General features: G+C 51.9%; 1 protein-coding gene across 1 annotated transcript in view; it reads right to left on the bottom strand.

The window, feature by feature from the left end:
- NUDCD3 (NudC domain containing 3) overlaps window positions 1-12,576 on the bottom strand; it is a 73,541-nt gene that overhangs the window by 8,487 nt on the left and 52,478 nt on the right. Inside the window, exon 4 of the mRNA XM_060157407.1 lies at window positions 6,429-6,572. Coding sequence (XP_060013390.1) covers window positions 6,429-6,572 — 144 coding nt within the window. The remainder of the gene's footprint in view (window positions 1-6,428; window positions 6,573-12,576) is intronic.

Here is a 12,576-nt window from a genome sequence, read left to right on the forward strand (position 1 = left end):
GTGGGTGTTTCCAGGGTTCAGCGGTCAGCTCCCAGGCTGCCTGCAGGGCTCCGTGGTCTCCTTTCCCCTTCGTAGGTATCCAGCAGTGGGACTGCTAGGTCCTATGGTAAGTGCACATGTAACTTTATAAAAACTGTCAAACTGTTTTCCAAACCACCTGCACGGTTTGGCCTTCCCATCCACAGTGCAGGGGAGCCCCAGGGGCTCCACAGTGTCACCAGTCCCTGCTCCTGTCGATTCTTTCCAGGAGCCAATCAAATAAGCGTGAAGTGACATGTCGCCGTGGTTTTAATTGGTATTGCCTTAATGACTAACGACGTTGAGCATCTTTTCATGGGCTTATTTGCCATCTCATTTCTTAAAACATTCTATTTAGAATAATTTCAAACTTACAAGTTATTAGAATTATTCAAGTACAAAGAATACCTTTTCCTCGAGTCATCCACTGTTAACATGCTACGCCTTTTCTTTATCACGTGTATGTGTGTCTGCACATACGCTCTCACTCTATGTGTGTAAGTTTATAATATGGGGTAAATTACCGGAATTTTTTTGGAATCATCTTGGCCCTTTACCCCTAATACTTCGGTGAGTGTCTCCTTCCTGAAGGTATGGAAGTTCTTTACTATAGTAACTTCAGCTCACCTTCCCTCCTGCACAGGATCTAGTCCAGGGTCCTGACTACATCTTAGTGGGCCTGTCCCCTTTCATCTGGAACATTCCACCGCCTTTGCCTTTTGTTGTTAAGGACCATCCTTCATTTGGGGTTTGTTTGGTGCTTCCTCCTGATTAAGCTCAGGGATGTGCCCCCGCAGGACCTGCACAGGTGATGCTGCAGCCCTCCTGGGATATCCCCCCTGCAGGCACAGAAGTCACGTGCCACATTCCCGGGGTTCCTCCCTGACCCCATCTGCCCCACAATATGGCAGGGACATACTTCCAGCCCCAACAGGTGCTGTGCAGGGGCCAGCAGGGGCCTTCTCCTCCATGATGCAGCCACTCTGTCGTCAGCACCAGCTCCTGGACACATAGCATCTCAATGGCTCACTCATTCCCATCCCTGATCACACAGCACTCAGAGTGCCCCATCTCGGCTGGTCACGGGCGGTTGCTGTGACCTGATAACACACCCTCGTTCCTTGGCTTTCCTCCAGGTTCCTTTTAGCAATCGGTCCCAGACCTAGAATCAGTTTCTCAGGGGAACCCCTAGAGTGCTGGTTGAACAGTTTTCCCAAAATGTCCTCAGAGAAACTTCCAACTCCACATGGCTCAGCTCACCTCAGCACCCCGATCTGTGTGGTGATGATGACTCACCCACACTCATCTCCCTCCCCTCCTTTGTCACAGAACGCTGCTTCTATTCAGAGAGGGAGGCAGTGCGCCCGGCGAGGAGGACGGCTCCTCGCAGCTGCCCGTACGTGGGATCAAGCTTGGGCCAAGGAGATGCAGGTGAAAGCTGTGGGATGGGGCTTCAGAGAGGCGCCTTGAAACAAGGACAGAGGACAGGGAGAGGCAGCAGGGGCCTGCTCAGCTCCAGGCGCTTCTGCGGGGAGGACGCGGCCCCGGCCAGACCGCTGGCCTCTCAGGGCTCTGCCAGAGGCAGCACTGCAGCGGGCAACCTCCTGGTTTTAATGTCGTCAACAAGCGTTTTAAGCTTAAACATTAAAGCACTGTAGGGCCAGACAGAACCCGGCCATGGTGGGCTGTGGATGCGAGGCAGGTGACCACGCAGTGCCAAGCTGCGTCTCCACTCTCCTCCCCCACGGGACGAGGGGACGCGCGCTCTGTCCACCAGGAGCGTGGTCTTCCAGTTCTGCTCGACACGTCCCTTCTATTCACAGGCAACTTCTCCAGAACATGCGGACTCGGGCTACCTGCTTCTCAACACCCGGTGGAGATCCAGGGGTTGGTGATGATGCCAAAAATGTGACCACCTTGAGAAACACGACGGGTCCTGGGAGACATGAGCACTGAAGGCCAAGAACTCGCATTTCAGTCCCTGGACTAATTTCCAGGCTTTGGGCTCTTGCCAAAATACTAACGTAATTTAACGTGTATTTTAAGCTGAACGATGGCCCCTCAGAGCCAGGCAGGGGGCCGGTGGCCACCAGCGACAAAACAGAAGTGGTGAACCACTTCACAGAGAAACACACATCCCCACTCGAAAACAGCCCAGTGCCAGGGTACACAGGGATCTGCTGATGTCACAGAAATCCGACATCCTTCTTAGGGGAGCCCACGGCAATGGCCGAGGACTACACTCAGCCTGTAACTCTACTTTTGAGAACTGTAATCTAAATATATAATCTAAATACGGGGCACGCAGCTTATATAAAAACACTCATAGGTTCAAGCACCAGACACACCCAGTAGCGCGAGCAGATGAGGGTCTGTGAACACTCTGTAGCTACTGTACCAGCTTTAAATGACGAGTGTGGATCGTGTCAGTGTGTGGACTGGCGTCGCCTCACGAATGGCTACAAACGCCGAGACCGTGGAGCCTCGAGGGCTCGAGGCCATGGCCTGCAGGTGCCCACGGCAGGGCCATTAGCCCCACCTGCAGGGAGAAACCAGGACAGTGAGCTGAGGCGGGTTCCGGGACAGAACAAGCCACGGGGGAAGGCCCCGATTTCGCGTCTCGGGAACCAAGAAAGGAGCTTGCCTCAGAATCAAGAAGCCTCATTTAACATTCTCGAGTGTGGGAGGGAGGGAGGCAGGAGCTGTCATCCGGGTTTAGCTGCCACCCCTGCCTGCTCTGAAAGACTGCCCGGGCGTGTCTGATGTGGATCCGGCTCTGGCAAGGAGGGAGTGGTGGCTGGGCATCAAGGGGCATGTCTGCACTGGCCTGCTTGGGAGGTCAGGACCCGGACCACGGACTCTGGTAAGGTGACAGGCACCCCTGGGGTGACCCCTCCTGTCCCAAGTGGCCCCCACAGAGATCATGCCACGTAAGGCCTGGGCTAGTGTCCTGGGGCAGCCGTAACAAAGCGCCACGCGCTGCGGGCTTCAAACAAGACTCTTCTCCGTCTGGAGGCTGGACGGGGCTGCACTCCCTCCAGACCTTCCAGGCGACCTTGCCTTGCCTTCACTTCACTCTGTGTCTGTCTCTTTTCCTCCTGTAAGGACACCTGTCACTGGATTTAGGGCCCACCTGGATAATCCAGGATGGTCTCATCATCGCAAGGTCCTTAACCTCATCACATCTGCCAAGGCCCCGTCTCCAAATAAGGACCTATTTGCAGGTTCTGGGATCTGGCGAGGACATCTGGGGGCCCTTTTCGGCCCACGCAGCCTTTAGGAGGAGGGCCCTTGGCTATTTTCCTTAATCGCCCCAGTGCCCAGCACAGGGTCTGCCACTTAGTGATAAGCAACCAACAAACGTCTGGGGATCGACCAACCAAGGCTCTGGGCCTCACTTTAAGATCGAGGAACGGAGGTCCAGTGAGTGGGGCTGAGGCACAAAGCAGGCCTGGCCACCTGGGCAGCCACGCTCTCCCCCTCCAGAGGCTCGAGGGAATGGCACTTGTTCTGGTCAGCAAAGGCCCCAGGGTCTTCACACATCAAAGCCATGTGCTTACTGAGCTACAATATCATCTCAGATACGTGGTCCTCAAGGTTACCAGTAAATAAATAATTACACTGAGAACACACCCAGCCTTCAGCTCCATAAGCAGCAATGTCTCCATTAAGACACTGGCATCGGCTGTACCCGAGGACCGTGGTCAGGAGGAAGGCGGAGACAGGCAGGATCCCCGCAACTCCTGAGAAGGTGCACGCCAGGTGTGCAGGGGGCTGGGCTGGCAGGGAAGCTCCGGAAGAGGACGTGATGCTCTAAATTAAGTCCTCTTCTTTTTCTACAAGTGGTGGAGCAGCATTAGAAATGTGATGCCATCCACGGATGATGAAAGCCACTCGAAGGAACCTCGGGAAAGAACCAGCCCAGCACCTGCAATTCTGAGAGGTGTCTCCGTGGACCTCGCAGGGTTACGCAGGAGCAGAACAGCCAGAAGCCATGCTCACAGGCAGTGACAGGTGCACCGCAGCCCGTTCTGCTTCTTTATAACTCCTCGAGCAGCAGGTGCTTGGCAAAAGCAAACTGGAAAAATAAAAGGCAGTCAGGGCACAAGCCTCCCCCTGGACCAGAGGAGGGCCTGGGACGACCACGGGGCCTGGGAGCATGACCGGACACCGAGGCCGTCTCATCAAGGTCAGCAGGGAAGGCGACGCACCAGTCTCCCTGCTGGCCCGGGGCTGTTGGTCACAAGCTACGCTGCGCCGCTGCCAGCTCTCCTCCCCGCGCCTACTCGCTCCTGGGTGCCTTTCAGCTGAAAGTTAGAGAAGGAGAGAAACGGGAGGCTTCTGGGTCTGGGGTCTGGCTCCACCCTGAGCAAGCTCTTCACCCTCTCTGAGCGCCAGCATCCTGATTTGTACAACAGGCTTGCAGAGACGAAACAGCACCACCAGGCACCTCACAGAGCCAGGGCCAAAGTGTACCCAATAGATGGAGGCCATAATTACAAGGAGTTATTGCCCTGGCCATGAGCCACGTCTGTATTCAGACGCAAGTTGCACAAAACACGCAAAAAAGGTGACACGGCTCTGGAACAGGCATGAAGAAGTCAACATCACCTCTGGCAACGAAAATCCCAAGAGTGAGGTACCTGCTTAACAACCACATCTCTGCAGAAGCCACGTCAAGTACAGGGAATCCTCGGTACCCTGATCACAACCCCGACAGACCTGTGTGTAAACAGTGGCTGTGGACCTTCAGTGTCCAGCAATGAGGTCAGTCTTTCCGTCCCAGGTGGGGACTCGAAGACAACAGGGCTGAAGACAACAGAAGCACCCCTCAGAGGGAGCAAAGCACAACCAGCTGTCTGCCGGGACGAGCTCTACGTGCACAGCTCTGGGCGGTCCATCAACCCCACACAGGAGGAGTGAGGCCCGGCATCCGTGGACAATGGGGCACCCAGGATCACGGGTCCACGCTCCCTGTGACCACTTGAGCCATCACAGCGGCGCCGGGAGAGGGTGGGCTGCCTGCCGCGGCCTCCCGCTGGCTGCCTGCGTGACCTCGGGAGGCGGGGGGGATAATGAGACCCTGGCTTCCTACTCCCCACGATCGTGGGAGGTGCAAATGAGACCATGCCCATGAAGGTATTCTGCAAATGAAACTGGTGGTTAAGAGCATGGGCCGTAGTCTGGGGAGCGGCACTGGGGGTGGGGAGGCACGGGGGTGAACAAACGAGCGACTGAACCCCAGGGTGATAAGGGGGAAATCATGACTGTTGCACACTAGTGGCGAGAAGCAGAAACCTCGGAAGGGCAGGGGAGGTGCGACAGAGCACGGTTTAAGCAAGACTCGGGCAGACTTGGCCGGCGCTCTGCCACCGGGTGTCCCTGTCACACAGAGGGGCCTGTGTGTGCTCGGGGGTCCCGGGCATGCCGAGACCTCCAGCCCCCCCAGCAGTGATGGAATGCTCTCCGCTCCACCGGGTTTGTGTGTCTGCGAGCTGCGAGCAGCCAGAAGAGAGTGCCGCGGGCCTTGTCGGTCAGGACCAAGCAGGCAGGCCCATGGGCACCTATTCCCAGAGAGAGTGGATCACGAAGAAACGGCTCACTTTGCACATATAAAGAACATGCCTATATAAAATGCTGAGGTCTTTTGTGCCCAAAGACTTAGTATTTTTCTTTTCATCTTTACCCCTTTCACCACACCCTGGTTAAGCATCCCAGCAGGAAGGAAGAGGAAAGGAACGAACCCAAATATATAGTCTCCCTTCGCTGTATGAAGCCTCTCTTCGCTGTATGAAGCCTCCCTGGGTGCTGCCCACTGACCAGGTGCAAGGCTCTGACGAGGGAGGATGGAGCCGCCGAAGACTCTAGTAACTGGAACACGTACCCCTTCGTTTGGATCTTGCACCCTCGGCTAGCTTAGCCAGTTGAGACCCACTTTGTCAAATAGGCTGTCTGTTTGAATTTAGTAACTCTGCAACCCCCAGACTGGCATTCATGAAAGCGACCTGCCTTTTAATTTTTAACTTCTTTGGTTTTGCCGTAGATGTAACTGAATCCCTGGAGAGCAGAAGCCTCTGGAACTGAGGGGACATGTCCGGTGTGAGCAGAGCCGCGCTCTGGGGACGATGCCCCAGCAGGACCTCCTCCGTGGTCACTGCATGCGGTCTGTGCAATGGGCAGGACAGGAAGCAGTGAGAAACACTGCACTCCAGCGCCCCTCCGTTTGTTGTTGACACGGGCCCCACCTCAAGGAAGCAAGCAGTGGGACGCCGAGAGGCCAAGGCTGTAGATGCAGCAGTGACAGTCAGCTGAGGCCCACAAAGGTGCCCTTCGAGCTGCTCGGAAAACACCGAGGAAACTCCCCAGCTGGCAGAAATCAACATCCTCACAGTACCACTGCCCACACTTACCAAAACGCACTTCCCGGGTTCAAGGCTCCAGAGGGAGCTCTCGGTGTTGATCTTGTGGGTGAACTTTCCTTCCATGAGGACGCGCTCCCCGTTTTCCTCCAGCACGGCCACCCGGATGGAGCTGCTGCTGAGGGCCACAGAGACCTGGAACAGAGCGGAGGAGAATCATCTCGCGCTGGGAAGGTGGTGGCCGGCGTGCTCCAGGGTGGGAGGGAACAGAGGTTTCCAAGGCGCCTGACCACACACTGCAGGAGAACAAGATGCAAAACCAGCCTGAAGGTCATCAGGCTTTCTGAATGACGAAAACCATACCATCCAATTCACACGTGAAGCAACCTCTGCATCATCATCTCCTTCAAGGAAACGCACTAGAAGATGTCTCGATACGCGTAACGGTAACGCGGGGGGCTTTGTGGGAACTGCTGGTTTCCCGCCGCAAACTCTACTCCTGTTAGGGGAGGCCAACTCCCTGGGCAGAGGGCAAGCAGGGCCGGCAGCAGGGGCTGTGCTCCCCCGACGCCTACCCTGCTGTCTGGCGTGGACAGCAGCCCTGCCCTGGAGGACACGCCCGGGGGGCAGAGCAGCCGCGAGCCCGGCTCTGCTGCCTGCCAGGAGCTGCTGTGCCACCTGTGGCCACAGCTCAGCTTTCACCCAGGACGGTGAGGCCAGGTGCTCTGGTTTTATATTTTGTCTTTGTTCTCCCATCTCCTCATTCGCTGGAAACACCCTCTCCCTGCTCTCACCGTCTGTCTCCACAACAGCGCTGGAGCTGCTGGACTGGGGGCCTTATTTCGTGTGTGTACCCCAGCCAGCAGGATCCCAAGCACGTGGACCCCAGGACGTTCAGCAGATCAGTAAACAGAGAGGAAAGAAAACAGAACTCCGGGTTTATTTTTCCCCCACTTCTTCTAAATTCTAAATTTTGCGTTTTATAACGTAAAAATCTTTTATAATAGTATTTGCATAATGTCCGCATTAGGACTTTCTCACAGGTGGGTGGTGTCAGTCAAGGCGTCAAAACAGTCTGGAGATGGCCCTCCCATGTCACTTGCGAAGTGCTTATTAAATGCACTTGAAAAGAAACCCTCAGTGTCACAGAATTTTCAAACTGGAGTCTACACCTGTCAGTGGAATCTGATACTATAACCTACCTGTATTTTAAATAACCATAAATAAGCGATGGAAAGGAGAGAGATGCCTGCACACACCGTGTCCTCATGCAGGCCCCAGGGGGGTCCTGTGAGCCCCAGCTCCAATTGCACCCAATTTCTGAGAGAATGTACCACTTAACTCGGTTCTGCTAAGGCACAGGCACAACTCACTTCACTCCCAGCTGCCCAACAGCGGCCCAGCGCACTCCTAGACAGATGCAGACAATCGCTGGCCGAATCGCGCGTCCCTGACCACGAACTCGGATGTGCGGTGAACACCTGACAGAGCGGACCAAGGCTCCACCAGTCCTGGCCTCCCAGGAACAAGCTCACTTTAACAAATAAAATCCTCCAGCCAACTTTATGTCACAGGATAATTTCCAAACCTGGGTGAGCTTCTCACAACGCTCGTCTCTTATACAAAGCGGATGTACCCAAGCACCGAGGGGAAACCAGACCAGAGATGCTTCCAGGAGCTCCACAGTTCAAGACGTCACTCTGGGAACAGGCGGCCGTCTCCTGAACTCCATGACCCACAGAGATGACAGGAAGAAAGCACGCAGAGAAAAACCCCAGACAACACAGGGAATGAAGGGAGAGGCCAGGACAGAGAAACTTTCAACAACTCTGTGGAGAGGAAGGAGAGGTGTGTGGCGAGAGACAGCACGGAGCAGGGACAAGCACAGCCGAGTGGCGCTTCTGGCCGGCAGTTAGCAGGTATGGAGCATGGAAGCAGAGCGGCTGAGTCAGTCCACGGGCAGCCGTGCTAGCGGAAACCCCGTGAGAAGGGATAAGAACCCCCTGTGTGCCACGGAGCTACAGGGGGCCCTGCTCCAGAAAAACTGGCCGGCAGTCTGAGGGAACTGGGTGGACACCCAGCCCAACACACTGCATGGCAAAGCCAGCCAGTCAGCTCCTCAGCTGTGAGCAGCGATGGGAGCGGCAGACCTCAGACACGTAAAGGAGAAAACCATCAACCTCATCCCACACTCCAAAGAATGGGGAAGATTTTTTTTTTTTTCTTTTTTGCCGTACCATGCAGCATGCGGGATCTGACCAGGGATGGAACCCGTGCCCCCTGCAATGGAAGTGTGGAATCCTAACCACTGGACCACCAGGGAATTCCCAATATATTTTTAAAATAAAAAAACTAACAGGGAACTAAGGATTGCATTCTATGAGAAAAAGCAGCAGCACAAAAAGACAGACTTAGGTTAAAAAAAAAAAAAGTAAAGATTACAGAGCTAATTAGGAAAAAAGGGAATTCTAAAATATTTCCAATTTATACCCTCGGAGAGATCTGAGAAGATACGGTATCTATAGAACCAGAATAAAACATGAAAACAGAACTAGACAAAACAAACGCTTAGAAAAAAAGAGAGTGAAAATAAGATTTTCAACAGAAAAGCTGGAAGATAAAGTCAAAGAAATCAAGGTAGAGCCAGGAACCAATCCAGGCAATCAGTTTGGCATTCCAGAAACTGTGACAGCAACAAGACAATTTTCCAGAGCTTAAGAAAAATATGGCTTCAGTTTAAAAGGACCCACTGAGGGCTGAACAGGACGAATGAAAGACGACTTCCACAAACTCATGACATTTCATACGACTGAGTATTTAAAATAAGGTCTTAAAAGTTCCAAATAGGAGGAAAAAAGTTTACTCACAAAGAACCGGAATGGAAGACATTTCTAGAAGCAGTAACAGTGGATGTAAGAAGACAGGAGAATAATGCCTTCAATCTTTTTTTTTTTTTTTTTTTTTTTTTTTTTTTTTTTTTTGTGATACACTGGACTCTCGCTGCTGTGGCCTCTCCCGTTGCAGAGCACAGGCTCCGGACGCGCAGGCTCAGCGGCCATGGCTCATGGGCCCAGCCGCTCCGCGGCATGTGGGATCTTCCCGGACCGGGGCACGAACCCGTGTCCCCTGCACCGGCAGGCAGACTCTCAACCACTGCGCCACCAGGGAAGCCCATGCCTTCAATCTTGTTAGGGGAGATTTTTTTTTTTTTGGCCACACTACACGGCTTGCAGGATCTCAGTTCCCCGACCAGGGATCGAACCCGGGCCACAGCAGTGAAAGCCCAGGCTCCTAACCACTACGCCAGCAGGAAACTCCCAGGAGAGTATTTTTTAAAGTTAGAATTCTATAAAAACTCAAACCACAAAATAAGCGGAAGTTTAAAATAACCGCATTTCAAGACATTCAAGAACACTGCATTTATTACTACACATCATTTCGAGAAAGTTACCTGAGCCTATACCACAACAAAATGAGGATGAAAACAGAGGAAGATCCTGGATGAGGAGGGGGGTCAAAATCCACTTATAAAATGAGTAAGTTCTGGGGATCTAATGTACAGCATGGTGACTGTAATGAACAATACTAAACGGTACATTTGAAAGTTGCTAAGAGAGTAGAACTTAAAAGTTTTCATCACGAGAAAAAATTTATAACTATGTGAGGTGATGAAGGTTAATTAAACTTATTGTGGTAATCATTTTGCTAAATATACACATCCCAAATAATTATGCTGTACACCTGAAATTAATACAACATTACATGTCAAATATATCTCAATAAAACTAGGGGAAAAAAAGAGGAAGATCCAACAAGGATCTAAAACACAGTGAATTTAACCTAGAAGTGCAGTGAAAAGAAGTTCCAGGATGCAAGCTATACAACCGAACTAGAAAATAATCAGTCCGGATGGGAGTCAGAGGTGAGAGGGTCTGCAGGAAGTGATTTCTAGACAATACACAGTACTAGTGAGAGTCTGAATAATTCTGAGATTATGATGAAAGTGTACTATTTTTTGACAAGAAAAAAAGAAAGACAGCCAGAAACTCCAGAAAAACAAAAAACTATACAAGAAACTACTGATCCAAAGGGATGTAATGAACTACTGATCCAAAGGGATGTAATGAAAATGGAATAAGGACCTGCAAAGCAGCTTGACGGGAGGAGCAGCAGAGACCAGAGCCCTGAGTGTAAGGGGTGGTGGGCTCAGGGCACTTGCACTCTCAGCGTCCTGACAGCCTGAGCCAGATGACATGGGAAATCCTAGGTCCCCTGAGACTTTCCCGGGCAGCCACTCTGGCTGGCAGGCACGGCTGAGGCCCTGGGGGCATGGCAGCAAACACCAGAGACCAGAACCGCCCTGGTGGGGCCGACAGAGGGAACTCGGGGCGGGGGGCGCACATCATCTGTGCTGAAGGTGGGGCTGCGAAGCTATTTATTCATAGTTGACAACTTGACAACATATGCATAGAAAACATCTGCCCAAAGATCCCAGGAACTAGTACTGTGATTTCTGAGGTTGGGGTGGGGGCTGGTATAGGATAAAAGGGCAGAGGCAGGAAAGAAACCTCTCCTTGTACATTTTATTCTTTTGAACAGGTAAATGTCCTATGCATTCAAACAAAAACAATTTTTTAACAGATAAATGCAGCCTATTAGCCTTTTCTGCTATGGAAGTTTCCTATAAAAAAGAGTCATCCTACATTTTTTCTAAACGCCTTCTAAGAAGGGAACACCGTGTAATAGAGCTTTTAAGCACAAATTCCTACAGCTGAATCAAGCTCTGGGGCACAGCGTCACTGTACAAGACATGCCCAGGGGCCTTGGTGCTGTTCTGGAAGGTTCCCATGGTGAGGCGAGAGATGGCATGCAGCATGGCCGTGAGCCCACCAGCCAGCAGGAAGGGCCTCATCCGTCAGTAAAGACCATGCACAATCTCCGAGAGGAAAGAGAATACTGAGAAGGAAAGTAACTCACTTGTCACTCAATGTCATCCAGTCATGACTGTGTGCAACAATATCATGACATTTTCCACGCAAAAGACAACTGATCAGACAGGGTGGAGGTGGGAGCCGGGTCCTGCGCTCCGCTCCACCACCGTCTCACTGGACAGTGTGGCGCCCTAGAGGTTTATGTCTCCAGGAGAGCTCTCTCATCTTCAAAATGAGAGTCAGACTAAAACTCTCTGGAGTTCAATTTTCCTGCATTAAAATCCTATGATTCAATGAAATGCCAGGTTTATAACCAGCCCCAGCTGACATTAGCAATCACACACACGACGTCCTGATGGCAAAGTTCCTTCTCCCTACCCCATGGCTACGCTGAGGAAAGAATGGGGAACTCGGATGCTTTTCCCGTGCAGAGCGGACAGAACAAAGAACGTGATGAAGCAAAGACCTAACTACATTTCACTGATGAATGAAACCAAAGCTTCATTTCGAGAAGTTTTCCGTTAGATGCACCAGCAAAATGATAAAAACAACACAGACAAAAAAACAGTCGCATGTAAAATAAGAACACTTGAACTTAAAGCGTTACGCACATGCGTTTATCTGTCCCCCACTACCCTTGAGAGGCAAATACGTTTTCCACAGGGAAAAAATCGGCAAGGAGTAAAGGAGGGGCAATGTTCTGAGGCCTCAAGCACCAAGCTACAGCTGAAGAAGAGGGGGCCCAGGACCCCCCTGCATTAACCCTCAGTGCTCCCACATCTACCCATTACCCCCAACACCCCTGGCCCCTCACACACAGAGCTAACTACAAACCCAGAACAACTGCGACATCATCAGCTGAGCCGCTACAATCACAGCTACCAGCATGATGCTATCGGATAGGTGCCACAGACAAAAACCAAAAATAAACACTGCTGACAGGTAGCCGTGACAGGTACCGCAGGGAAGAGCTGGAAAGGAGCCAGCCCAGAAAAAAAGTGGCAACTCAGAAAAAACCCTTAGGCCAGCAAAAGCCGAGAGATACAAAATAAACTTATCCCTAGGTTTAAAGTGAGGCATGCCTAAAACTCTTTAGGTCACCAAGAACTAGAGAGACCAGGCATTTTTCAAAGGTTGCAGTATAAAAGCGACCTGGAATTTGAAAGTTGCTTAGAGAGTAAATCTTAGAAGTTCTCATCACACACACACAGTTCTGTAATATGGTAAGCATGTTAACCAGACTTACTGTGGTGATCATTTCGCAGCAC

Source organism: Lagenorhynchus albirostris, chromosome 8 (genome assembly GCF_949774975.1).
Source record: "Lagenorhynchus albirostris chromosome 8, mLagAlb1.1, whole genome shotgun sequence".
Lineage (NCBI taxonomy): Eukaryota > Metazoa > Chordata > Mammalia > Artiodactyla > Delphinidae > Lagenorhynchus > Lagenorhynchus albirostris.